This window comes from Lissotriton helveticus, chromosome 1_1, assembly GCF_964261635.1.
Source record: "Lissotriton helveticus chromosome 1_1, aLisHel1.1, whole genome shotgun sequence".
In the NCBI taxonomy this organism is placed as follows: Eukaryota; Metazoa; Chordata; class Amphibia; order Caudata; family Salamandridae; genus Lissotriton; species Lissotriton helveticus.
The window spans coordinates 2,113,795,569-2,113,823,180 of NC_136057.1; the positions used below are offsets into that span (position 1 = coordinate 2,113,795,569).

A 27,612-nucleotide genomic window follows, 5' to 3' on the forward strand; every position below is an offset into this window, starting at 1 on the left:
GACTACAAAGACTTCTTCCAAGACGACAACAACATGCAGTCATCCGAGCCCAACACCAGGTGGCGATCTAATGCTAAGTGTACAACTCTGCGGCTCTACATGCCAAGAACAGATGCATACTAGCAAGTAGCATTTTCCTTTAATTTCTACTAATGTTTTTGTCGTACTGTTTACCAAGGTGAGTAATTGTTCATATGTGCTTAACTTTTTCACACTGGGTATGATCACTTTTTAAAGTATTAGAGCCACAAATTCCAGGAACATTGTAATTCAGTTATTTGTTTCTTCTAGGATGGCGTTTACATGTTCGTTTTGCAAGTATCGAACATTTGAAGAAAAGGACATTGAGGCTCATCTGGAAAGTTCTACTCACAAGGAAACTTTGGATCATATTCAGAAACAAACTAAATTTGACAAAGTTGTAATGGAATTTCTACATGTAAGTTGGAGCTTGACAAAACCTTTGTATATTATACGACCTATTGACCTTCACAGCTGAAGTACTACTTCATCCTTGCCCTCTCATGCTTTTTCTTGATGTTGCTTATTACATTTCTATTGTGAATGGTTGAGATTGAGTAAAGTTAGAGATGTGTGTGTGAATTCGCAAATAATGCATTGACGAGGTCACACGATGTCCAAGTGATTGTTTTCCTAGCTTACTTAAAAGGTAACTCAATTGTTTGGAGGCCATAGTGGCTAGGATTATGGTTTGTGTACATAGCTACTTCTTTCGATGGTCTTATTCAAAGCTGATACACTACCCATATCTTAAGATAAATTTTGTAGTTAAACATTTCTTTAAAAAGACACAATACTGTCAAACATTAAAGTCAATTTTCACAGTAATACTTCTCTGCTCACCAATCCAGAATGTCATCTGATCTTGTTACCATGCAAGGATGGATGGGAATGTGGTATTGGAGTGCTTCTTGCCTTCTTACTTATTACCCCCCAAGATCACCATCCCCATCGTGTTAATCCTTTACGATTTTCCTTTCCCTGCCAATCCCAGAACGAAATTCAGAATGGTAATCGCATCTGCGAAAATGGCTGCTCATCACTATTGTATTGTAATTGCATTTATATAGCTCTTACTACCCCTGACGAGGCGTCGAAGAGCTTTTTCGGCGAGTAGCACGCTACTCCGGGACCCATAGAGGATTAGTGTTTTAGTATAGTGAAACATGCAAGTACATTTTAAGTGGTGGATAGATTAGTCAGTTATTTGGATTTGGAATGATAGCAGAAGGATAGAGGAGGAAAAAAGGTTTGTATTTATATTACGCTTGTTACCCCTGATGGGGTATTAAATCACGCTATTCAGGAAGCCCATAAAGGATTAGCGGTGAATTAATATGGTGAAATATGAAAGTAATTTCAGTGGTGGATATTAGTCAGTTATTTGGAGTGAGAAGGATAGTGGAGGGATAAAAGGGGAAGAAAGGTTTGCATTCATATAGCACTTGTTACTCCTGATGGATGTTGAAGCGCTTTTCTGGCGAGTAGCATGCCACTCCGGAACCCATAAAGGATTAGTGTTGAATATTAGTATAGTAAAATATGAAGTAATTTGAGTAGTGGATATGTTATACAGTTATTTGGGTAGAGAAGGGTAGGTGGCGGGATAGTGAAGGGAAAGAGGTTTGTATTTATATAGCGCTTGCTACCCCTGATGGGGTTTTGAAGCGCAAGTAGCACGCTACTCTGGGCCCAGTCCGCATTAGTGTTGAATTAGTCTGGTGAAACATGAAAGTAATTTAGTGGTGGATATGTTAGTCAGTTATTTGGCTTGAAGGGTTGGGGAGGGGTAGAAAAGGGGGAAGAGTTTAGAAAGGTTTGTTTTGGGGGATCGGTATAGTAAAAGAGGTGTCAGATGATGCAAGGAGGGGTAGAGTAGGAGGGAGTCTAGAAAGGGTTATTTTGGGGATCATAGTAGTGGTATGGGGTTTGGGATAAGAGTGGATGTAGAGGATATATTGATAAATGTATAGGATGAGAGATAGGGTAGTGCATTGGAAAGAGTAGTAGAAGAAGTTTGAGATGAGTCAGAAGGTTGGGCTAGAAGATATATTGAGCGAAGTATAAGCTGAGAAATAAGGAAGTGCATTGAAATGCTAAATTAGAAGAAAGTGATAAATATATAGATCCGTAAGTACATTGAAAGTATATAGATGCATAAAGGAGGTTTGTATATTGGGCAGCATTTCTGGGCCTGGTCCGTCTCAAACAAGCAACTGCCCTTGTCCTCTCCACCCTTAGCCTCGACACCTGGGCTGAGACGCCCTAACCCAGGCCTTTTATAGCCCTAGTAATCCGGTGACCCCGTCAGCCAATGGGAACCCTAGCCCTTACACTATCCAATCACAACAGTAGCCCAAAAAATCTAGAACCAATAGGAGACAGGGACCTTACAGCCAAACTTAGCCCTAGTCCAAGCACCCAATCAGTTAAAAAACCCTGATCTCTACGTCCAATAGAGACCAGTAGTCACAACCCAAGTCCAAGCAACCAATGGCACAGGAAGCCCTAGTCACTACTTCCGATAGAAAGCCTAACCCTACTCTGAGTCCCACAGCTAGTCCAGCAACCAATCACACCAGAATCCCTAAGCGCTACTAACAATTAAAGGTCTAACCCTTTAATGCTGGCTTCTGAATCGCTATTTGGCTGGTTAGTCCCTCAGTATTGCCTTGTCTTCATTTGTAATCTCCCATGAGGACTGGCCCTTTTACTTCTGTTGTTACAAAGTACGTCTTCTTAGTCTGCAATTTTCTTTAATGAGTTTCTCTTACTGCAGGAGAGGGTCTCCTGCGTAGTTGTGACCAATGGCTTGTTTATTTAACTCGTAGCAAATGGGGATCTCTACAGGGGGTATTGAGAGACGGAAGAGGGAACCTCAGAAATGCCTTCAAGCATTTGGAATGCAGTAGGTCTTGCATTTGCAAGAGTTTAAGCTATTGGCACTGCAAATGACAATGCCCTTTATCCATGCCTTAAGAAGCAAAACATAAATAAAAGGCATTGTCGCCCACCACGCCATTGTCACCCACCTGCTGGTGATCTTGAACTCTTAACACGGGAACATTGTTCTACAGTGCCCAGTGTATGTACCCTGAGTACTGAAATGCAGAAATGCACCCCTGGTTTAGAAAAACAAATGGCACTTATGGACAGCAGCACCTGTTGTGGCATCCACTATAGTGGCAGAGAAAACATAGCCTCAGATCTACAGTGTATCGACTGGCTGTAGTAGCTTGAACCCTGCTGCACAGACCTGTCAAAATCACCCTTTTGACTGTCCGGAAAAGCCCATTGGTTACCACCTGTCACTCCCTTTAACGCCCTTAAATTGAGTATTTAGGAAGCACCCCTGATGTCAGGAATTTAGATTCAACTGATCCAAAAGAAGAAGACGAAGAGGAGCTGTGAAAAAACGAGAACTGAGACTTGCTGTGGACTTTTGGTGCCAAATTTTCCTGCCTGCCTACACCAGTCTCGATAGTTGTAAACACGTGACCTGTTTTTCAGCTAAGCCTCTGCCAAGAACCCTGGTAGACTACCAGCCTTCTCACAAATGCCAGTAATCTCCCTTAGAGTTGAGGAGTTACTCCCTGCGGTGCACAAGCACTGAAGAAGCAGAGTCTGGTTCACCGTGTTGCCACTCCCTTGCCCGCCCAACGCAGCAGCCACCCAGGAAGAGGTACCAGTGCCCCATTAGGTCAGATCTGACTCCCTCAGCAAGTGAGAGGACCCCAGGACCGACCGGATCCTCACAGCACCAATAACCCCTTCAGCAAACGAAGCCTGTGAGTCGAATCTGGATTCCCACTGCACCGAGACGGAACAGCCATCTAGGGACGTGGGCACTGCAGGGACTCCCTTCCAGAGTGGCTCAGCTGTCCTGATTTTTGCTCCTTCAACCGGTGAGCTCATCAACCGCAAGGCCCTGTGACTAACTAGCCCAGCCGACCAAACTGCACTGCACCAGAGTGCCCTGGTCTGGGTTACTGAGAACAGATTGTGTTGCCTTGCTCCCAGAACCTTTGTTACCCGAAACCCCCCCCCCCCCCCCTGTTGGGAGCTCCCTGACTTATACCCTAGTCCCCCCACTGTAGCCTGTTTCCAGATGGCCCCCCTTCTTTCCACCTGCATCACATGCACAGCTCCCAACCCGGCCAGCACCCCTGCATCTGGAAGCCTCTGGGCAGGTAACAAGTAACTGCTGGAGGTACTTTAGACCATGGCCCTCTACGACCCGATGTCCCCCAAAAATCGACCGCAAATAACTGCATGCAACATATGTCTGTTTTTCATCCAAAAGTATTGTTGCGTAAAGACTCATTTAATCAAACATTTTACTTACATGCAACAATTGGATATTTATAAGTTCTTTGTATCAAAACTTACATAAAAAGGAGTGCTTTTTAGGTTTTGCCTGGCGAAAAGATGCGCTCTGCGCATCTTTTTCGCGCAGGCGAAATCCTGATGAGTTCTGTAGTGTGGCTTTGGGTCGGCCCTCGTCATTCATTGGCTGGCTCCATAAATGGAGCCTAGCCATTGGACGAGGGGCCTGTCCGTCAATGCCGGACCAGATTCGGGGGCGTTCCCGCGTTTCTTTGGCTTTTGCCGACATCACGCGACGCCGGGAACGCCCCCGATTCTGTTCCGGCATTGCCGGCACCTCCCTTGCTCCCCCTCCCGCTTGTTTCCTGGTGCCCGCCTTCGTGCTCCGGCCGGCCGTCGTCAGCTCTCTCCTCCCCCTTTCCCGCCCCCTCCCGCTTCTCTCTGATGCCCGCCTTCCGGTGAGACACTGTGATGAATGCCACTGAAAGCCCTGGATGGACTAGGCTGGGTCCGGGTCAGTCTGCTCGGTAGTGGGCTGACTAAAGCGTGAACGCTTGAAAACAGCTTGAAACATTGAAAGAACATATTTGAACCAGCCTTTGACAATAAATTATGACGTAATGCAGCTAACACAAATGTAACGTGTGAAACTGCAGACTGTTATGTTCAGCCAGAGTGGAGCTTCAGAGTGGAGCTTCAGAGTGGAGCTTCAGAGTGGAGCTTCAGAGTGGAGCTTCAGAGTGGAGCTTCAGAGTGGAGCTTCAGAGTGGAGCTTCAGAGTGGAGCTTCAGAGTGGAGCTTCAGAGTGGAGCTTCAGAGTGGAGCTTCAGAGTGGAGCTTCAGAGTGGAGCTTCAGAGTGGAGCTTCAGAGTGGAGCTTCAGAGTGGAGCTTCAGAGTGGAGCTTCAGAGTGGAGCTTCAGAGTGGAGCTTCAGAGTGGAGCTTCAGAGTGGAGCTTCAGAGTGGAGCTTCAGAGTGGAGCTTCAGAGTGCAGAGTGGAGCTTCAGAGTGCAGAGTGGAGCTTCAGAGTGGAGCTTCAGAGTGCAGAGTGGAGCTTCAGAGTGCAGAGTGGAGCTTCAGAGTTGAGCTTCAGAGTTGAGCTTCAGAGTGGAGCTGCAGAGTGGAGCTTCAGAGTGGAGCTTCAGAGTGGAGCTTCAGAGTGGAGCTTCAGAGTGGAGCTTCAGAGTGGAGCTTCAGAGTGGAGCTTCAGAGTGGAGCTTCAGAGTGGAGCTTCAGAGTGGAGCTTCAGAGTGGAGCTTCAGAGTGGAGCTTCAGAGTGGAGCTTCAGAGTGGAGCTTCAGAGTGGAGCTTCAGAGTGGAGCTTCAGAGTGGAGCTTCAGAGTGGAGCTTCAGAGTGGAGCTTCAGAGTGGAGCTTCAGAGTGGAGCTTCAGAGTGGAGCTGCAGAGTGGAGCTTCAGAGTGGAGCTTCAGAGTGGAGCTGCAGAGTGGAGAGTGGAGCTGCAGAGTGGAGAGTGGAGCTTCAGAGTGGAGCTGCAGAGTGGAGCTGCAGAGTGGAGAGTGGAGCTTCAGAGTGGAGCTGCAGAGTGGAGAGTGGAGCTTCAGAGTGGAGCTGCAGAGTGGAGAGTGGAGCTTCAGAGTGGAGCTGCAGAGTGGAGAGTGGAGCTTCAGAGTGGAGCTGCAGAGTGGAGAGTGGAGCTTCAGAGTGGAGCTGCAGAGTGGAGAGTGGAGCTTCAGAGTGGAGCTGCAGAGTGGAGAGTGGAGCTTCAGAGTGGAGCTGCAGAGTGGAGAGTGGAGCTTCAGAGTGGAGCTGCAGAGTGGAGAGTGGAGCTTCAGAGTGGAGCTGCAGAGTGGAGAGTGGAGCTTCAGAGTGCAGAGTGGAGCTGCAGAGTGGAGAGTGGAGCTGCAGAGTGGAGAGTGGAGCTGCAGAGTGGAGAGTGGAGCTTCAGAGTGCAGAGTGGAGCTTCAGAGTGGAGCTTCAGAGTGGAGCTTCAGAGTGGAGCTTCAGAGTGGAGCTTCAGAGTGGAGCTTCAGAGTGGAGCTTCAGAGTGGAGCTTCAGAGTGGAGCTTCAGAGTGGAGCTTCAGAGTGGAGCTTCAGAGTGGAGCTTCAGAGTGCAGAGTGGAGCTTCAGAGTGGAGCTTCAGAGTGCAGAGTGGAGCTTCAGAGTGGAGCTTCAGAGTGCAGAGTGGAGCTTCAGAGTGGAGCTTCAGAGTGCAGAGTGGAGCTTCAGAGTGGAGCTTCAGAGTGCAGAGTGGAGCTTCAGAGTGGAGCTTCAGAGTGCAGAGTGGAGCTTCAGAGTGCAGAGTGGAGCTTCAGAGTGCAGAGTGGAGCTTCAGAGTGCAGAGTGGAGCTTCAGAGTGGAGCTTCAGAGTGCAGAGTGGAGCTTCAGAGTGCAGCTTCAGAGTGCAGAGTGGAGCTTCAGAGTGGAGCTTCAGAGTGCAGAGTGGAGCTTCAGAGTGCAGAGTGGAGCTGCAGAGTGGAGAGTGGAGCTGCAGAGTGGAGAGTGGAGCTGCAGAGTGGAGAGTGGAGCTGCAGAGTGGAGAGTGGAGCTGCAGAGTGCAGAGTGGAGCTTCAGAGAGGAGCTTCAGAGTGGAGCTTCAGAGTGGAGCTTCAGAGTGGAGCTTCAGAGTGGAGCTTCAGAGTGGAGCTTCAGAGTGGAGCTTCAGAGTGGAGCTTCAGAGTGCAGAGTGGAGCTTCAGAGTGGAGCTTCAGAGTGCAGAGTGGAGCTTCAGAGTGCAGCTTCAGAGTGCAGAGTGGAGCTTCAGAGTGGAGCTTCAGAGTGCAGAGTGGAGCTTCAGAGTGCAGCTTCAGAGTGCAGAGTGGAGCTTCAGAGTGGAGCTTCAGAGTGCAGAGTGGAGCTTCAGAGTGGAGCTTCAGAGTGCAGAGTGGAGCTTCAGAGTGCAGAGTGGAGCTTCAGAGTGCAGAGTGGAGCTTCAGAGTGCAGAGTGGAGCTTCAGAGTGGAGCTTCAGAGTGCAGAGTGGAGCTTCAGAGTGCAGCTTCAGAGTGCAGAGTGGAGCTTCAGAGTGGAGCTTCAGAGTGCAGAGTGGAGCTTCAGAGTGCAGAGTGGAGCTTCAGAGTGCAGAGTGGAGCTTCAGAGTGCAGAGTGGAGCTTCAGAGTGCAGAGTGGAGCTTCAGAGTGCAGAGTGGAGCTTCAGAGTGGAGCTTCAGAGTGGAGCTTCAGAGTGGAGCTTCAGAGTGGAGCTTCAGAGTGGAGCTTCAGAGTGGAGCTTCAGAGTGGAGCTTCAGAGTGGAGCTTCAGAGTGGAGCTGCAGAGTGGAGCTGCAGAGTGGAGCTGCAGAGTGGAGCTGCAGAGTGGAGCTGCAGAGTGGAGAGTGGAGCTGCAGAGTGGAGAGTGGAGCTGCAGAGTGGAGAGTGGAGCTGCAGAGTGGAGAGTGGAGCTGCAGAGTGGAGAGTGGAGCTGCAGAGTGGAGCTGCAGAGTGGAGAGTGGAGCTTCAGAGTGGAGCTGCAGAGTGGAGAGTGGAGCTTCAGAGTGGAGCTTCAGAGTGGAGAGTGGAGCTTCAGAGTGGAGCTTCAGAGTGGAGCTTCAGAGTGGAGCTTCAGAGTGGAGCTTCAGAGTGGAGCTTCAGAGTGGAGCTTCAGAGTGGAGCTTCAGAGTGGAGCTTCAGAGTGGAGCTTCAGAGTGGAGCTTCAGAGTGGAGCTTCAGAGTGGAGCTTCAGAGTGGAGCTTCAGAGTGGAGAGTGGAGCTTCAGAGTGGAGAGTGGAGCTTCAGAGTGCAGAGTGGAGCTTCAGAGTGCAGAGTGGAGCTTCAGAGTGCAGAGTGGAGCTTCAGAGTGCAGAGTGGAGCTTCAGAGTGCAGAGTGGAGCTTCAGAGTGCAGAGTGGAGCTTCAGAGTGCAGAGTGGAGCTGCAGATTCAGAGTGGAGCTGCAGAGTGGAGCTGCAGAGTGGAGCTGCAGAGTGGAGCTGCAGAGTGGAGCTGCAGAGTGGAGCTGCAGAGTGGAGAGTGGAGCTTCAGAGTGGAGCTTCAGAGTGCAGAGTGGAGCTTCAGAGTGCAGAGTGGAGCTGCAGATTCAGAGTGGAGCTGCAGATTCAGAGTGGAGCTGCAGATTCAGAGTGGAGCTGCAGATTCAGAGTGGAGCTTCAGAGTGCAGAGTGGAGCTTCAGAGTGCAGAGTGGAGCTGCAGAGTGGAGCTGCAGAGTGGAGCTGCAGAGTGGAGCTGCAGAGTGGAGCTGCAGAGTGGAGCTGCAGAGTGGAGCTGCAGAGTGGAGCTGCAGAGTGGAGCTGCAGAGTGGAGCTGCAGAGTGGAGCTGCAGAGTGGAGCTGCAGAGTGGAGCTGCAGAGTGGAGCTGCAGAGTGGAGCTGCAGAGTGGAGCTGCAGAGTGGAGCTGCAGAGTGGAGCTTCAGAGTGCAGAGTGGAGCTTCAGAGTGCAGAGTGGAGCTTCAGAGTGGAGCTTCAGAGTGCAGAGTGGAGCTTCAGAGTGGAGCTTCAGAGTGCAGAGTGGAGCTTCAGAGTGGAGCTTCAGAGTGGAGCTTCAGAGTGGAGCTTCAGAGTGGAGCTTCAGAGTGGAGCTTCAGAGTGGAGCTTCAGAGTGGAGCTTCAGAGTGGAGCTTCAGAGTGGAGCTTCAGAGTGGAGCTTCAGAGTGGAGCTTCAGAGTGCAGAGTGGAGCTTCAGAGTGCAGAGTGGAGCTTCAGAGTGCAGAGTGGAGCTTCAGAGTGCAGAGTGGAGCTTCAGAGTGGAGCTTCAGAGTGCAGAGTGGAGCTTCAGAGTGGAGCTTCAGAGTGCAGAGTGGAGCTTCAGAGTGGAGCTTCAGAGTGGAGCTGCAGAGTGGAGCTTCAGAGTGGAGCTGCAGAGTGGAGAGTGGAGCTGCAGAGTGGAGAGTGGAGCTCCAGAGTGCAGAGTGGAGCTGCAGAGTGGAGAGTGGAGCTGCAGAGTGGAGAGTGGAGCTGCAGAGTGGAGCTGCAGAGTGGAGCTGCAGAGTGGAGCTGCAGAGTGGAGCTGCAGAGTGGAGCTGCAGAGTGGAGCTGCAGAGTGGAGCTGCAGAGTGGAGCTGCAGAGTGGAGCTGCAGAGTGGAGCTGCAGAGTGGAGCTGCAGAGTGGAGCTGCAGAGTGCAGAGTGGAGCTGCAGAGTGGAGCTGCAGAGTGGAGCTGCAGAGTGCAGAGTGGAGCTGCAGAGTGCAGAGTGGAGCTGCAGAGTGCAGAGTGGAGCTGCAGAGTGCAGAGTGGAGCTGCAGAGTGCAGAGTGGAGCTGCAGAGTGGAGCTGCAGAGTGGAGCTGCAGAGTGGAGCTGCAGAGTGGAGCTGCAGAGTGGAGCTGCAGAGTGGAGCTGCAGAGTGGAGCTGCAGAGTGGAGCTGCAGAGTGGAGCTGCAGAGTGCAGAGTGGAGCTTCAGAGTGGAGCTTCAGAGTGCAGAGTGGAGCTTCAGAGTGGAGCTTCAGAGTGCAGAGTGGAGCTTCAGAGTGCAGAGTGGAGCTTCAGAGTGCAGAGTGGAGCTTCAGAGTGCAGAGTGGAGCTTCAGAGTGCAGAGTGGAGCTTCAGAGTGCAGAGTGGAGCTGCAGAGTGCAGAGTGGAGCTGCAGAGTGGAGCTGCAGAGTGGAGCTGCAGAGTGGAGCTGCAGAGTGGAGCTGCAGAGTGGAGCTGCAGAGTGGAGAGTGGAGCTGCAGAGTGGAGAGTGGAGCTGCAGAGTGGAGAGTGGAGCTGCAGAGTGGAGAGTGGAGCTGCAGAGTGGAGAGTGGAGCTGCAGAGTGGAGAGTGGAGCTGCAGAGTGGAGAGTGGAGCTGCAGAGTGGAGAGTGGAGCTGCAGAGTGGAGAGTGGAGCTGCAGAGTGGAGAGTGGAGCTTCAGAGTGGAGCTGCAGAGTGGAGAGTGGAGCTTCAGAGTGGAGCTGCAGAGTGGAGAGTGGAGCTTCAGAGTGGAGCTGCAGAGTGGAGAGTGGAGCTTCAGAGTGGAGCTTCAGAGTGGAGAGTGGAGCTTCAGAGTGCAGAGTGGAGCTTCAGAGTGGAGCTTCAGAGTGCAGAGTGGAGCTTCAGAGTGGAGCTTCAGAGTGCAGAGTGGAGCTTCAGAGTGGAGCTTCAGAGTGGAGCTTCAGAGTGGAGCTTCAGAGTGGAGCTTCAGAGTGGAGCTTCAGAGTGGAGCTTCAGAGTGGAGCTTCAGAGTGGAGCTTCAGAGTGGAGCTTCAGAGTGGAGCTTCAGAGTGCAGAGTGGAGCTTCAGAGTGGAGAGTGGAGCTTCAGAGTGGAGAGTGGAGCTTCAGAGTGGAGAGTGGAGCTTCAGAGTGGAGAGTGGAGCTTCAGAGTGGAGAGTGGAGCTTCAGAGTGGAGAGTGGAGCTTCAGAGTGCAGAGTGGAGCTTCAGAGTGCAGAGTGGAGCTTCAGAGTGGAGCTGCAGAGTGCAGAGTGGAGCTGCAGAGTGCAGAGTGGAGCTGCAGAGTGCAGAGTGGAGCTGCAGAGTGCAGAGTGGAGCTGCAGAGTGCAGAGTGGAGCTGCAGAGTGCAGAGTGGAGCTGCAGAGTGCAGAGTGGAGCTGCAGAGTGGAGCTGCAGAGTGGAGCTGCAGAGTGGAGCTTCAGAGTGGAGCTTCAGAGTGGAGCTTCAGAGTGGAGCTTCAGAGTGGAGCTTCAGAGTGGAGCTTCAGAGTGGAGCTTCAGAGTGGAGCTTCAGAGTGGAGCTTCAGAGTGGAGCTTCAGAGTGGAGCTTCAGAGTGGAGCTTCAGAGTGGAGCTTCAGAGTGGAGCTTCAGAGTGGAGCTTCAGAGTGGAGCTTCAGAGTGGAGCTTCAGAGTGGAGCTTCAGAGTGGAGCTTCAGAGTGGAGCTGCAGAGTGGAGCTGCAGAGTGGAGCTTCAGAGTGCAGAGTGGAGCTTCAGAGTGGAGCTTCAGAGTGCAGAGTGGAGCTTCAGAGTGGAGCTTCAGAGTGCAGAGTGGAGCTTCAGAGTGGAGCTTCAGAGTGCAGAGTGGAGCTTCAGAGTGGAGCTTCAGAGTGCAGAGTGGAGCTTCAGAGTGCAGAGTGGAGCTTCAGAGTGCAGAGTGGAGCTTCAGAGTGCAGAGTGGAGCTTCAGAGTGCAGAGTGGAGCTGCAGAGTGGAGCTGCAGAGTGGAGCTGCAGAGTGGAGCTGCAGAGTGGAGCTGCAGAGTGGAGAGTGGAGCTGCAGAGTGGAGAGTGGAGCTGCAGAGTGGAGAGTGGAGCTGCAGAGTGGAGAGTGGAGCTGCAGAGTGGAGAGTGGAGCTGCAGAGTGGAGAGTGGAGCTTCAGAGTGGAGCTGCAGAGTGGAGAGTGGAGCTTCAGAGTGGAGCTGCAGAGTGGAGAGTGGAGCTTCAGAGTGGAGCTGCAGAGTGGAGAGTGGAGCTTCAGAGTGGAGCTGCAGAGTGGAGAGTGGAGCTTCAGAGTGGAGCTGCAGAGTGGAGAGTGGAGCTTCAGAGTGGAGCTGCAGAGTGGAGAGTGGAGCTTCAGAGTGGAGCTGCAGAGTGGAGAGTGGAGCTTCAGAGTGCAGAGTGGAGCTGCAGAGTGGAGAGTGGAGCTTCAGAGTGCAGAGTGGAGCTGCAGAGTGCAGAGTGGAGCTTCAGAGTGCAGAGTGGAGCTTCAGAGTGCAGAGTGGAGCTTCAGAGTGGAGCTTCAGAGTGGAGCTTCAGAGTGGAGCTTCAGAGTGGAGCTTCAGAGTGGAGCTTCAGAGTGCAGAGTGGAGCTTCAGAGTGGAGCTTCAGAGTGCAGAGTGGAGCTTCAGAGTGCAGCTTCAGAGTGCAGAGTGGAGCTTCAGAGTGGAGCTTCAGAGTGCAGAGTGGAGCTTCAGAGTGGAGCTTCAGAGTGCAGAGTGGAGCTTCAGAGTGCAGAGTGGAGCTTCAGAGTGCAGAGTGGAGCTTCAGAGTGCAGAGTGGAGCTTCAGAGTGCAGAGTGGAGCTTCAGAGTGCAGAGTGGAGCTTCAGAGTGCAGAGTGGAGCTTCAGAGTGCAGAGTGGAGCTTCAGAGTGGAGCTTCAGAGTGCAGAGTGGAGCTTCAGAGTGCAGCTTCAGAGTGCAGAGTGGAGCTTCAGAGTGGAGCTTCAGAGTGCAGAGTGGAGCTTCAGAGTGCAGAGTGGAGCTTCAGAGTGCAGAGTGGAGCTTCAGAGTGCAGAGTGGAGCTTCAGAGTGGAGCTTCAGAGTGCAGAGTGGAGCTTCAGAGTGCAGAGTGGAGCTTCAGAGTGCAGAGTGGAGCTTCAGAGTGCAGAGTGGAGCTTCAGAGTGCAGAGTGGAGCTTCAGAGTGCAGAGTGGAGCTTCAGAGTGGAGCTTCAGAGTGGAGCTTCAGAGTGGAGCTTCAGAGTGGAGCTTCAGAGTGGAGCTTCAGAGTGGAGCTTCAGAGTGGAGCTTCAGAGTGGAGCTGCAGAGTGGAGAGTGGAGCTGCAGAGTGGAGAGTGGAGCTGCAGAGTGGAGAGTGGAGCTGCAGAGTGGAGAGTGGAGCTGCAGAGTGGAGAGTGGAGCTGCAGAGTGGAGAGTGGAGCTGCAGAGTGGAGAGTGGAGCTGCAGAGTGGAGAGTGGAGCTGCAGAGTGGAGAGTGGAGCTGCAGAGTGGAGAGTGGAGCTGCAGAGTGGAGAGTGGAGCTGCAGAGTGGAGAGTGGAGCTGCAGAGTGGAGCTTCAGAGTGGAGCTTCAGAGTGGAGCTTCAGAGTGGAGCTTCAGAGTGGAGCTTCAGAGTGGAGCTTCAGAGTGGAGCTTCAGAGTGGAGCTTCAGAGTGGAGCTTCAGAGTGGAGCTTCAGAGTGGAGAGTGGAGCTTCAGAGTGGAGAGTGGAGCTTCAGAGTGGAGAGTGGAGCTTCAGAGTGGAGAGTGGAGCTTCAGAGTGGAGAGTGGAGCTTCAGAGTGCAGAGTGGAGCTTCAGAGTGCAGAGTGGAGCTGCAGATTCAGAGTGGAGCTGCAGATTCAGAGTGGAGCTGCAGATTCAGAGTGGAGCTGCAGAGTGGAGCTGCAGAGTGGAGCTGCAGAGTGCAGAGTGGAGCTTCAGAGTGGAGCTTCAGAGTGCAGAGTGGAGCTTCAGAGTGCAGAGTGGAGCTTCAGAGTGCAGAGTGGAGCTGCAGATTCAGAGTGGAGCTGCAGATTCAGAGTGGAGCTGCAGATTCAGAGTGGAGCTGCAGATTCAGAGTGGAGCTGCAGAGTGGAGCTGCAGAGTGGAGCTGCAGAGTGGAGCTGCAGAGTGGAGCTTCAGAGTGCAGAGTGGAGCTTCAGAGTGGAGCTTCAGAGTGCAGAGTGGAGCTTCAGAGTGGAGCTTCAGAGTGCAGAGTGGAGCTTCAGAGTGGAGCTTCAGAGTGGAGCTTCAGAGTGGAGCTTCAGAGTGGAGCTTCAGAGTGGAGCTTCAGAGTGGAGCTTCAGAGTGGAGCTTCAGAGTGGAGCTTCAGAGTGGAGCTTCAGAGTGGAGCTTCAGAGTGGAGCTTCAGAGTGGAGCTTCAGAGTGGAGCTTCAGAGTGGAGCTTCAGAGTGGAGCTTCAGAGTGCAGAGTGGAGCTTCAGAGTGGAGCTTCAGAGTGCAGAGTGGAGCTTCAGAGTGGAGCTTCAGAGTGCAGAGTGGAGCTTCAGAGTGGAGAGTGGAGCTTCAGAGTGGAGAGTGGAGCTTCAGAGTGGAGCTTCAGAGTGCAGAGTGGAGCTTCAGAGTGGAGAGTGGAGCTTCAGAGTGGAGAGTGGAGCTTCAGAGTGGAGAGTGGAGCTTCAGAGTGGAGAGTGGAGCTTCAGAGTGGAGCTGCAGAGTGCAGAGTGGAGCTGCAGAGTGCAGAGTGGAGCTGCAGAGTGCAGAGTGGAGCTTCAGAGTGGAGCTGCAGAGTGCAGAGTGGAGCTGCAGAGTGCAGAGTGGAGCTGCAGAGTGCAGAGTGGAGCTGCAGAGTGCAGAGTGGAGCTGCAGAGTGCAGAGTGGAGCTTCAGAGTGGAGCTTCAGAGTGCAGAGTGGAGCTTCAGAGTGGAGCTGCAGAGTGCAGAGTGGAGCTGCAGAGTGCAGAGTGGAGCTGCAGAGTGCAGAGTGGAGCTGCAGAGTGCAGAGTGGAGCTGCAGAGTGCAGAGTGGAGCTGCAGAGTGCAGAGTGGAGCTGCAGAGTGCAGAGTGGAGCTGCAGAGTGCAGAGTGGAGCTGCAGAGTGCAGAGTGGAGCTTCAGAGTGGAGCTTCAGAGTGGAGCTTCAGAGTGGAGCTTCAGAGTGGAGCTTCAGAGTGGAGCTTCAGAGTGGAGCTTCAGAGTGGAGCTTCAGAGTGGAGCTTCAGAGTGGAGCTTCAGAGTGGAGCTTCAGAGTGGAGCTTCAGAGTGGAGCTTCAGAGTGGAGAGTGGAGCTTCAGAGTGGAGAGTGGAGCTTCAGAGTGGAGAGTGGAGCTTCAGAGTGGAGAGTGGAGCTTCAGAGTGGAGAGTGGAGCTTCAGAGTGGAGCTTCAGAGTGGAGCTTCAGAGTGGAGCTTCAGAGTGGAGCTTCAGAGTGGAGCTTCAGAGTGGAGCTTCAGAGTGGAGCTTCAGAGTGGAGCTTCAGAGTGGAGCTTCAGAGTGGAGCTTCAGAGTGCAGAGTGGAGCTTCAGAGTGCAGAGTGGAGCTTCAGAGTGCAGAGTGGAGCTTCAGAGTGCAGAGTGGAGCTTCAGAGTGGAGCTTCAGAGTGGAGCTTCAGAGTGCAGAGTGGAGCTTCAGAGTGGAGCTTCAGAGTGCAGAGTGGAGCTTCAGAGTGGAGCTTCAGAGTGGAGAGTGGAGCTTCAGAGTGGAGAGTGGAGCTTCAGAGTGGAGAGTGGAGCTTCAGAGTGGAGAGTGGAGCTTCAGAGTGGAGAGTGGAGCTTCAGAGTGGAGAGTGGAGCTTCAGAGTGGAGAGTGGAGCTTCAGAGTGGAGCTTCAGAGTGGAGCTTCAGAGTGGAGCTTCAGAGTGGAGAGTGGAGCTTCAGAGTGGAGAGTGGAGCTTCAGAGTGGAGAGTGGAGCTTCAGAGTGGAGAGTGGAGCTTCAGAGTGGAGAGTGGAGCTTCAGAGTGGAGAGTGGAGCTTCAGAGTGGAGCTTCAGAGTGGAGCTTCAGAGTGCAGAGTGGAGCTTCAGAGTGGAGCTTCAGAGTGCAGAGTGGAGCTTCAGAGTGGAGCTTCAGAGTGGAGCTTCAGAGTGGAGCTTCAGAGTGGAGCTTCAGAGTGGAGCTTCAGAGTGGAGCTTCAGAGTGGAGCTTCAGAGTGGAGCTTCAGAGTGGAGCTTCAGAGTGGAGCTTCAGAGTGGAGCTTCAGAGTGGAGCTTCAGAGTGGAGCTTCAGAGTGGAGCTTCAGAGTGGAGCTTCAGAGTGGAGCTTCAGAGTGGAGCTTCAGAGTGGAGCTTCAGAGTGGAGCTTCAGAGTGGAGCTTCAGAGTGGAGCTTCAGAGTGGAGCTTCAGAGTGGAGCTTCAGAGTGGAGCTTCAGAGTGCAGAGTGGAGCTTCAGAGTGCAGAGTGGAGCTTCAGAGTGCAGAGTGGAGCTTCAGAGTGCAGAGTGGAGCTTCAGAGTGCAGAGTGGAGCTTCAGAGTGCAGAGTGGAGCTTCAGAGTGCAGAGTGGAGCTTCAGAGTGCAGAGTGGAGCTTCAGAGTGCAGAGTGGAGCTTCAGAGTGGAGAGTGGAGCTTCAGAGTGGAGAGTGGAGCTTCAGAGTGGAGAGTGGAGCTTCAGAGTGGAGAGTGGAGCTTCAGAGTGGAGAGTGGAGCTTCAGAGTGGAGAGTGGAGCTTCAGAGTGGAGAGTGGAGCTTCAGAGTGGAGCTTCAGAGTGGAGCTTCAGAGTGGAGCTTCAGAGTGGAGAGTGGAGCTTCAGAGTGGAGAGTGGAGCTTCAGAGTGGAGAGTGGAGCTTCAGAGTGGAGAGTGGAGCTTCAGAGTGGAGAGTGGAGCTTCAGAGTGGAGAGTGGAGCTTCAGAGTGGAGAGTGGAGCTTCAGAGTGGAGCTTCAGAGTGCAGAGTGGAGCTTCAGAGTGGAGCTTCAGAGTGCAGAGTGGAGCTTCAGAGTGGAGCTTCAGAGTGGAGCTTCAGAGTGGAGCTTCAGAGTGGAGCTTCAGAGTGGAGCTTCAGAGTGGAGCTTCAGAGTGGAGCTTCAGAGTGGAGCTTCAGAGTGGAGCTTCAGAGTGGAGCTTCAGAGTGGAGCTTCAGAGTGGAGCTTCAGAGTGGAGCTTCAGAGTGGAGCTTCAGAGTGGAGCTTCAGAGTGGAGCTTCAGAGTGGAGCTTCAGAGTGGAGCTTCAGAGTGGAGCTTCAGAGTGGAGCTTCAGAGTGGAGCTTCAGAGTGGAGCTTCAGAGTGGAGCTTCAGAGTGGAGCTTCAGAGTGGAGCTTCAGAGTGGAGCTTCAGAGTGGAGCTTCAGAGTGGAGCTTCAGAGTGGAGCTTCAGAGTGCAGAGTGGAGCTTCAGAGTGGAGCTTCAGAGTGCAGAGTGGAGCTTCAGAGTGGAGCTTCAGAGTGCAGAGTGGAGCTTCAGAGTGGAGCTTCAGAGTGCAGAGTGGAGCTTCAGAGTGGAGCTTCAGAGTGCAGAGTGGAGCTTCAGATTCAGAGTGGAGCTGCAGATTCAGAGTGGAGCTTCAGAGTGCAGAGTGGAGCTGCAGATTCAGAGTGGAGCTGCAGATTCAGAGTGGAGCTGCAGATTCAGAGTGGAGCTGCAGATTCAGAGTGGAGCTGCAGATTCAGAGTGGAGCTGCAGATTCAGAGTGGAGCTGCAGATTCAGAGTGGAGCTGCAGATTCAGAGTGGCGCTGCAGAGTGGCGCTGCAGAGTGGCGCTGCAGAGTGGCGCTGCAGAGTGGAGCTTCAGAGTGCAGAGTGGAGCTTCAGAGTGGAGCTTCAGAGTGCAGAGTGGAGCTTCAGAGTGCAGAGTGGAGCTTCAGAGTGCAGAGTGGAGCTTCAGAGTGGAGCTTCAGAGTGCAGAGTGGAGCTTCAGAGTGGAGCTTCAGAGTGCAGAGTGGAGCTTCAGAGTGCAGAGTGGAGCTTCAGAGTGGAGCTTCAGAGTGCAGAGTGGAGCTTCAGAGTGCAGAGTGGAGCTTCAGAGTGCAGAGTGGAGCTTCAGAGTGCAGCTTCAGAGTGCAGAGTGGAGCTTCAGAGTGCAGCGTGGAGCTTCAGAGTGCAGCTTCAGAGTGCAGAGTGGAGCTTCAGAGTGGAGCTTCAGAGTGCAGAGTGGAGCTTCAGAGTGGAGCTTCAGAGTGCAGAGTGGAGCTTCAGAGTGGAGCTTCAGAGTGCAGAGTGGAGCTTCAGAGTGGAGCTTCAGAGTGCAGAGTGGAGCTGCAGAGTGGAGCTTCAGAGTGGAGCTTCAGAGTGGAGCTTCAGAGTGGAGCTTCAGAGTGGAGCTTCAGAGTGGAGCTTCAGAGTGGAGCTTCAGAGTGGAGCTTCAGAGTGGAGCTTCAGAGTGGAGCTTCAGAGTGGAGCTTCAGAGTGGAGCTTCAGAGTGGAGCTTCAGAGTGGAGCTTCAGAGTGGAGCTTCAGAGTGGAGCTTCAGAGTGGAGCTTCAGAGTGGAGCTTCAGAGTGGAGCTTCAGAGTGGAGCTTCAGAGTGGAGCTTCAGAGTGGAGCTTCAGAGTGGAGCTTCAGAGTGGAGCTTCAGAGTGCAGAGTGGAGCTTCAGAGTGCAGAGTGGAGCTTCAGAGTGCAGAGTGGAGCTTCAGAGTGCAGAGTGGAGCTTCAGAGTGGAGCTTCAGAGTGGAGCTTCAGAGTGGAGCTTCAGAGTGGAGCTTCAGAGTGCAGAGTGGAGCTTCAGAGTGGAGCTTCAGAGTGCAGAGTGGAGCTTCAGAGTGGAGCTTCAGAGTGCAGAGTGGAGCTTCAGAGTGGAGCTTCAGAGTGCAGAGTGGAGCTTCAGAGTGCAGAGTGGAGCTTCAGAGTGGAGCTTCAGAGTGCAGAGTGGAGCTTCAGAGTGCAGAGTGGAGCTTCAGAGTGCAGAGTGGAGCTTCAGAGTGCAGAGTGGAGCTTCAGAGTGCAGCTTCAGAGTGCAGAGTGGAGCTTCAGAGTGCAGCTTCAGAGTGCAGAGTGGAGCTTCAGAGTGGAGCTTCAGAGTGCAGAGTGGAGCTTCAGAGTGGAGCTTCAGAGTGCAGAGTGGAGCTTCAGAGTGGAGCTTCAGAGTGCAGAGTGGAGCTTCAGAGTGGAGCTTCAGAGTGCAGAGTGGAGCTTCAGAGTGGAGCTTCAGAGTGCAGAGTGGAGCTTCAGAGTGGAGCTTCAGAGTGCAGAGTGGAGCTTCAGAGTGGAGCTTCAGAGTGCAGAGTGGAGCTTCAGAGTGGAGCTTCAGAGTGCAGAGTGGAGCTTCAGAGTGGAGCTTCAGAGTGCAGAGTGGAGCTTCAGAGTGGAGCTTCAGAGTGCAGAGTGGAGCTTCAGAGTGGAGCTTCAGAGTGCAGAGTGGAGCTTCAGAGTGCAGAGTGGAGCTTCAGAGTGCAGAGTGGAGCTTCAGAGTGCAGAGTGGAGCTTCAGAGTGCAGAGTGGAGCTTCAGAGTGCAGAGTGGAGCTTCAGAGTGCAGAGTGGAGCTTCAGAGTGCAGAGTGGAGCTTCAGAGTGGAGCTTCAGAGTGCAGAGTGGAGCTTCAGAGTGCAGAGTGGAGCTTCAGAGTGGAGCTTCAGAGTGGAGCTTCAGAGTGCAGAGTGGAGCTTCAGAGTGCAGAGTGGAGCTTCAGAGTGCAGAGTGGAGCTTCAGAGTGCAGAGTGGAGCTTCAGAGTGGAGCTTCAGAGTGGAGCTTCAGAGTGGAGCTTCAGAGTGGAGCTTCAGAGTGGAGCTTCAGAGTGGAGCTTCAGAGTGGAGCTTCAGAGTGGAGCTTCAGAGTGGAGCTTCAGAGTGCAGAGTGGAGCTTCAGAGTGGAGCTTCAGAGTGGAGCTTCAGAGTGCAGAGTGGAGCTTCAGAGTGGAGCTTCAGAGTGGAGCTTCAGAGTGCAGAGTGGAGCTTCAGAGTGCAGAGTGGAGCTTCAGAGTGCAGAGTGGAGCTTCAGAGTGGAGCTTCAGAGTGCAGAGTGGAGCTTCAGAGTGGAGCTTCAGAGTGCAGAGTGGAGCTTCAGAGTGGAGCTTCAGAGTGCAGAGTGGAGCTTCAGAGTGGAGCTTCAGAGTGCAGAGTGGAGCTTCAGAGTGGAGCTTCAGAGTGCAGAGTGGAGCTTCAGAGTGGAGCTTCAGAGTGCAGAGTGGAGCTTCAGAGTGGAGCTTCAGAGTGCAGAGTGGAGCTTCAGAGTGCAGAGTGGAGCTTCAGAGTGGAGCTTCAGAGTGCAGAGTGGAGCTTCAGAGTGCAGAGTGGAGCTTCAGAGTGGAGCTTCAGAGTGCAGAGTGGAGCTTCAGAGTGGAGCTTCAGAGTGCAGAGTGGAGCTTCAGAGTGGAGCTTCAGAGTGCAGAGTGGAGCTTCAGAGTGGAGCTTCAGAGTGCAGAGTGGAGCTTCAGAGTGCAGAGTGGAGCTTCAGAGTGGAGCTTCAGAGTGGAGCTTCAGAGTGCAGAGTGGAGCTTCAGAGTGGAGCTTCAGAGTGCAGAGTGGAGCTTCAGAGTGGAGCTTCAGAGTGCAGAGTGGAGCTTCAGAGTGCAGAGTGGAGCTTCAGAGTGCAGAGTGGAGCTTCAGAGTGCAGAGTGGAGCTTCAGAGTGCAGAGTGGAGCTTCAGAGTGCAGAGTGGAGCTTCAGAGTGGAGCTTCAGAGTGCAGAGTGGAGCTTCAGAGTGCAGAGTGGAGCTTCAGAGTGGAGCTTCAGAGTGGAGCTTCAGAGTGGAGCTTCAGAGTGGAGCTTCAGAGTGGAGCTTCAGAGTGGAGCTTCAGAGTGGAGCTTCAGAGTGGAGCTTCAGAGTGGAGCTTCAGAGTGGAGCTTCAGAGTGGAGCTTCAGAGTGGAGCTTCAGAGTGGAGCTTCAGAGTGGAGCTTCAGAGTGGAGCTTCAGAGTGGAGCTTGAGTGCAGAGTGGAGCTTCAGAGTGGAGCTTGAGTGCAGAGTGGAGCTTCAGAGTGCAGCTTCAGAGTGCAGAGTGGAGCTTCAGAGTGCAGAGTGGAGCTTCAGAGTGCAGCTTCAGAGTGCAGAGTGGAGCTTCAGAGTGTCAAGAGCAATGCCAATAGCTCTAACTTTAACAAAGGCAAAACCATTGCATTGTAAATGCTTGTTCTAAATTGGTTTCAGATCTATTCTCAAGTGTGTGCCTCATTAATTGCCTCTGTGAGTACAGCAAATGCTTAGCACTACTCGCTGAAAAGCATAAACTGCTTTCCACCACAAGAGCTTTCAATGTTATAATTTTTTGCCTCTAAACCAATAAAGGTTGCCTGGACTCTATTTAGTGGACCAAAACGAGGTACACTGTATAAAGAGTCCACTTCCTACAGAGACCTGCTGGGTTTGTAACCGGTCTCATTATGAACCGTGTCCAGGCTTGACGACAACTACCTGATCTCTGCCAGTCCCTTTGACATGAACACTTAGACTCAATTAGCCTTTATATTCTACCTCTGCAGTTCTCCAGCGTTGGTATCTTTAACATATTCACATGCTTTAATATGCCTTGCCATAATCACTGATGGTATTGTTCATGACTGTAGACTATCAATTTTGCATATGTCAATACAGTAGCATTTATTTGAATGCACATTCACCTCAATGTAAACTGACCAAACCTTAACCAGCGATGTTAATTTGCTTAATGATCTACTCTCCCTAGACCCCACAATACTGGAGATTACATATCACACGTGTAATGTGCGGGAACATAGAAGGCTGAGTCCCCAGGGATGCTGGGTGTGCCAAATGTGAACTTATACATTATGCGAGCACTTTTTATTTTCCGTCATGGGATATGCATTAATATTTATCAAAATTAGAGTAGAATAGAAGTCCTCCCTTCATTGGCAGCGAGATTGCTGAGTTATGGATGGAATTAAAATGCAACCTAGATAGTGTTAACAACTATATTCAAAAGCTAGGGAGCAATCAATGGAGATTGAGAGTTTAGTTAGAAGATACTGCGACTCATTTTCTTCAATGTAGTCTCAAGTGGCTGCTGACTAGTAATCTCTTCCTAGGACCCGCTTATAAAAGCAATCAGTTGCTTTTTTCTTATCCCGCTGGTTTATATTTCCGAGCATTATGGTGCTCCTTGCTCTCCAAATGAAACACATTACTTATGTGTGCCAGGCTTCTCTGGAGAGAACACATTCCGACGGTTCACCAGGGCTGCTGAAGCTGGTCCTACCCAGGGGTAAAGCCAGAGATTAATTATGGCGCTTTCCCACTTAGGTGCTTCTCGAAACAGTATATAAAACAGAGCTGTGGCAAGCGATTCCAGAGTACTTCAATATTAATGTGGGATCAGTGTTGTGCCTCTGCATCACCCGGAAGTATTTAAGGCATATATAAGGGATATTTGCATCACTAAGCAGCACTGGAAGTTGAAGTCTATACACTCCACTACATAAGCTGGAGACTACAATAGATAAACTGAAGAAAAAATGTGCAGCAACTGGGGTCATGAGTCTCTCCAGAAACAACCTCTGGAGACGCTACTGGAATATCTGGAAGTGGCAGATAAGAAGCTAAATGTGGTATATATGTGGCACCAAATGCTACTGGGAGGGTGAAAAGCTTGGGAAGATCCTGCCCAGGCTCCTTAGACCGCCTAGGGCATCACAGCGAGTCAGGAGAGAAAGCACATATGAGTGGGTAGATGCTTGAGATGTTCAGCTAAGATTTTGAGAAATAATATAACTCAAAATCGACCACTGGTAAAACTTTTATACTGCTACAAAGATCTGCAAAGACCTGGCAGAAGGGAAAGCTCGGTGGATTGATAGACTACCATTGGAGTTCTACAAAGCATTTATTGATATATTAGCCCCAGACCTGCAGCTAAAGTATGAAGAACCAAATGGAAAAAGGAGAACTTCCCCTAGAGTGCTTGAAGCTCTCAATGTCCCTAGACTCAAGGCAGGGACGGGCAGTGCTCCTCATACAGCCAGCTATCGCCAATTAACCCGGATGCTAAGACATTAGTGAAGGTACTACCTATCCAGCTGATGCCATAAGTGAGTTGCATTGTCACAAGTTTCACCTGGTTTTATTCCCGAATAGTCCAAAGCATCTAATCTGCGATTCCTATTCAAATTCATGCATCATATACTCCGTAAATTAACTCCGAGAGCTGCACTTATTTACATGGAAAAAGCATTAGACTCCTTAGAGTACAGTACATGCTTGAAATACTAGGGTGACAGGGTTTAGGGAAAAGTTAATTCAATGGAAAGCCCTTCTCTATCGAACCTCAAATTGCCCCAGTATTGGAACTTTCATAGATTCCCATGCTTTGTATCATTCCCCGTCGTCGGAATGGGAGCCTCGGTAGTATAAAAACCATAGAAACAAAAGAGAAACCTAGGCTTAGGCCTCATCTCATTTTGTATTCTATCAACCTCTTTGTGTAAAAAGAGACCAAACTTTTGCCAGGACCAATCAGAGCAGCCTCACCCTCTGGAACCTTCCTGAGAGAGCTCAGAGCCTCAGATTTTTCTACCGCACGTTGTGCTAGGGAGTCTCCACTGAGCTCTGCTCAGTTTTTCAACTACTTTCTGGATATTTCTTCAAGCTTCTGCTGGAAAAACAACATGTCTGACAAGGAGAAGAAGGCCTTGTTCAGGGCCTGTGCCTCTTGTGGGAAAAAACGTCTTTTTGTGGAGGATAAGCATGACAATTGTATTTACTGCTTATATCCTGACCACAAGGCCACAGAGTGCAAGATCTGCAGAACCTTCTCCAACAAGACTCTTCGAGACAGGGAAGGTCGGCTGTTAACCTGGCTTCAAAAGATGAAGACTCGCAAGGAGGTGCTCTCTTCAGATGAGGAAGATTCCATGTCTTGTGCTTCCTCTCAGAGATCTAGGAAGAGGGGTAGGTCTCCCCCTGGTGCTTCTACATCCGAGCCCTCTCTTCAAGCCCCTCACAAGATCTCTGATAGGTCTGAGATTGCTGGTCCCCTTCAATCTCCTCACGGAAGTGAAAAGGAGAGGCCGGGACAGGCTGCGGGAGTGGTTGCAGCTTTAAAGGACAAAAAAGAGGTTGCTCTTTCTCTTCCTCCGTCCGAAAAGACCAAATCCAGTGACAAACACTCTTCTGTCACTTCAGGATCTGTGCCGGACAAAAAACAGCGTCCGTCGACGACAAAAACACCAGGTACGTCGACGACCGTTACTTCAGTTAAAGTTCCCGCTGTTTCTGTGGCTCCGTCGACGGGCTCGTCGACGGTTGTGCCCTCCACGATGACTAAGTCGTCATTCAAGGTCCCGGGTTCGTCGACGCTGACATCTTCCACGTCGACGACAGCAAGCAAGGTACTGTCGACAGCAGCAACGACGACAAACTACGTCGACGACAACCTCGATGACGACGATGCTGATGACGACGAGTTCGTCGACGATGGTTCCGTCGACGAGACCGGCGTCGACGAAAGCGATGGTGCCGTCGACCATTCCGTTTACATCTTCGTCGACGACTGCTACACCGTCGGCGACGGCACCGTCGTCGAAAGCGTCGACGGGGGAAAAAATGTTTTTTTTCTCGCAGAAGATGACCATAACGCCGGAGATGACGTCTCCGCGACGGGTGTCTTCACACCTTCCTACTATGCTTCTGGACGATGACTCTGAGGAAGATGGAGTTGAAGGTGACGATGAGGACAATTATGGTCCTGCCTATAGTCCCTCTGAATTAAACGTCAAAATGCAGGAGACGGATACAGAGGAGTTTTACGAACAGGCAGGTGGCCAGCAGTCGCATCCATATGTTCTGGTGGAGCGACGCACTCCGAGTTTGGGTCAGGGCATGGTGGCCATGCCTTCCTCGCTCATTACTGATCTACAGATGATGCTGGACGATTATCGGAAGAGGTTTCCGTCGGAACCTTCTGGACAGTCTGCAGGTTCTACGCAGTCGCAGGTACAGCCGGGTAGTAGTCTTCCTGTGGTGCCCCCCTTGCCACCACCTATAACCCCTGCGGTCCGGGTCCGCACTCCGGATTCCGCACCTATTCATGACGTCCAACAGGATACCTCTTCGGATGAGGAGGTGGTACAGGTGGATCCCTTGATTGATCCGTTGCAAGACCCAGATTTGGATCAAGGGGACAGTGGACCACAAGATCCGGACGCCGCTGGTCGTGACACGTCCATCTCCCCTCCAGTGGATATAGGGGGGTTTCATCACCTGATGGAATGGGCAGCTAAAAGATTTGGATTGCCTGTCTCGAGAGAGGAATCTGAATGTTTCCTTTATGACTTTAAGGAACAATACAGGAGATCGGTCAAGTCTATTCCCATCATTGAGCATGTATGGGAGGAAGGGATGAAAATTATGCAGAATCCGGCCACGGTTATTCCAGTCCTTCCAAGGCTGGAAAAGAAGTATAAGGCTCCGGACGGCAGTCCTGCTTGCCTTCTTGGTCAGCCGAAGCCTGATTCAGTCATCTCTCAGGCGGCTCAAAGCAAGTCCAAGAATCCGTCCACACCTTTGACCACACCTCCGGATAAGGACGGTCGACGCCTAGATAATGTGGGGAAGCGGTTTTCCTCAATGGCCAGCTTGCTTGTTCGAGTGTCGAATGCTCTTGCCATCCTTGGCCGCTACGACCGCCAGATGTGGTGCGACATGGAACCCTTCGTGGAGCAGTTACTGGAACCCACAAAGGAGGAAGCCAAGAAAGTGCTTGTAGAGGGGGAAAAGTCTTCTGCTGAGGTTATCGACTGTGCAATGGACATTGCTTCCACGGCATTTCGAGCCTTAGCTGGCTCGGCAGTACTACGGCGCCAGGGCTGGTTGAGAGCCACCTGGTTTCGCCAGGAGGTCCAAAATAGAATCCTGGATCTACCATTAGATGGCGAGATGCTGTTTGGCAAGCACGTGGACGATGCTCTGCAGAATATCAAAAAGGACATGGACACTGCAAAGTCCTTAGGGTCACTCACCTACCGTAAAGTCCCCTTTAGGGGCGCGCGAGGCAGAGGTTTTGCATCATACAGAGGAAACCAACAGCGATATTCCTCTCAGCCTTCACAGTCCTATAAGCCCCAGTATTCGAATCAGCGAGGACAATCAGCGTCTTTCTCTCGCCATCCGCCGCGGGGCCGTCAGTCCCGGCAGGGACGTGACAACACCAAGCGTCAATAGCGGCTTTCCGGCTCTACCTACTGTTCCTCCCCTCCCAATCACATCAGTGGGGGGCAGGATTTCTCTTTGTCTGACCAGCTGGAGATCAATAACATCGGACCAGTGGGTCCTCATGATTGTAGAGAGTGGCCACGTGTTGGAATTCCAAGACCTTCCTCCGACAAGCGCTCCGGGCGCCATCCGCATGGGACATCTGGGACAACTCCACCTCAAAGCCCATCAACTGTTCCTCAAGGGAGCGATAGAACCGGTACCTCTGTCTCAGAGGGGCCGGGGTTTCTATTCAAGGTTCTTCCTCGTGCGGAAGACGATAGACACTTGGCGTCCCATTCTCGACCTGCGGGAGCTCAACACCTATCTCGTCAAGCTCTCCTTCAGGATGGTCACTCTCCAGGAAATTCTTCCTCTCTTGAATCCAGGCGACTACTTGGCGTCGCTGGATTTAGAAGATGCGTATTTCCATATTCCGATACATCCAGCTCACAGGCAATACCTACGCTTCACAGTGGGAAAGAGCCATTTTCAGTTCAAGGTGCTTCCGTTCGGCCTTCGGTCGGCTCCAAGAGTGTTCACCAAGGTGTTGGCGCCAGTAGCAGCCTTTCTTCGAAAACAATCTCTAGAAGTTTTCCCTTACTTGGACGACTGGCTCGTCAAGGCGCCATCTTTCGAGGAAGCTTCTCAAGCAGTGGCAACTTGCATCCATTTGTTCCGTTGCCTGGGCCTTCAGCTGAACGAACGCAAGTCTGTCCTCCTGCCCTCCAGAGCCGCCAGATTCCTGGGGGCTGTTTTGGACACCACACAATGCACGGCCCGTCCCTTGGAGGAACGACAACTGAAGTTGTTGGTTTCAGCTCGACAACTATGCCACAGGAAATGCCTTTCAGTCCGCCAATACAAGTCCCTTCTCGGGTCAATGTCATCCTGAATACCATTAGTACCGCATTGCAGGCTGCGCATGCGTCCTCTGCAGGAGGAACTAGACAAGCAGTGGCGCCAATCAGAGGGGTCATTCAACGACAAGGTGTTGGTTACAGCGGCAATGAGGAAGGCGTGCGAATGGTGGCTTCTAAAGGACAATATCGCACAAGGTCTGACATTCAGGATTTCTCCTTCACCCATGATCATGACCACGGACGCCTCGTTGGAAGGCTGGGGTGCAGTGCTCCGAGAGCTTCAGGTCAGTGGCCATTGGAGTCCAGAACAGCGCCAGCACCATATAAATTTCCTGGAACTGACGGCCATTCGGTTGGCTTTGCAGGCTTTCCTTCCCAGAGTTCGCAACCATACAGTGCTGGTCCGGACGGACAATACGACGGCCATGCACTATGAAAACAAACAAGGGGGTACCAGATCGCAAACTCTGTCCACAGAGGCTCAACAGATCTGGGATTTTGCGATTCTCCACAACATCACTCTGCGAGCAGAACACCTGGCAGGCACACTCAATGTCATGGCGGATGCCTTGAGTCGACAGACGGAGGTGACTCACGAATGGGAATTGAATCAATCCATTCTGGACAGGGTGTTCTCAGTCTGGGGGACACCAACAATCGACCTCTTTGCTTCGCCGGAGAACGCCAAATGCCGGTTCTACGCAAGCAAAGTTCACCATCAGGCGTCCCTGGGGAATGCTCTTTCGATGGCTTGGTACAGCGCATTCTTTTACGCTTTTCCTCCAATTCCCCTCATTCCTCGAGTCCTCAGGAAAATGAAGGCAGAGCCCTGCAGGATGATTCTAATTGCTCCAGCATGGCCCAGACAATTCTGGTACACAGAGCTTCTGAGGCTCTCCCGAGCTCCTCCAATTCATTTCCAACCCATTCCGTCCCTGTTGTCCAGGAGTCGGGGGCAGGTCTACCATCCGGATCCGACATCACTCCACTTGACGGCGTGGCTCCTGAACACAGAGAGTTCAGTCATCTAATACTCTCTCAGGAGTGCCGGGAGGTCTTAGCTCATGCCCGAGCTCCTAGTACCAATAAGACTTAGAAGGCAAAATGGAAAAGATTCTGCTTCTGGTGTCAACGTCAAGGTCTCCATCCTTACACTTCCCAACCTCATCACTTGTTGCCATATTTACTATCTCTGGCTAAGTCTGGCTTGGCACATGCCTCTGTAAAGGTACATCTGGCGGCCATATCGAGGTATCGACGCAGTTCTTCAGGTCCTTCCTTATGGTCCTCTAGGGTTGTGAAACAATTCTTGAAGGGATTATTCCGGATGTATCCACCAGTTCGTCCTCCTCCACCAGTGTGGCAGCTCAACCTTGTCTTGGCGCAACTCATGAAGGCTCCGTTTGAGCCTGTGCACAAAGCAGACTTAAAGTTCCTGTCTTG

General features: G+C 52.0%; 1 protein-coding gene across 1 annotated transcript in view; it reads left to right on the plus strand.

Annotated features, from left to right (window-relative positions):
• The window catches only part of LOC144756356 (DBIRD complex subunit ZNF326-like), a 254,068-nt gene that overhangs the window by 68,763 nt on the left and 157,693 nt on the right, over nt 1-27,612 (plus strand). The window contains exon 6 of the mRNA XM_078646121.1: nt 292-439. Coding sequence (XP_078502247.1) covers nt 292-439 — 148 coding nt within the window. The remainder of the gene's footprint in view (nt 1-291; nt 440-27,612) is intronic.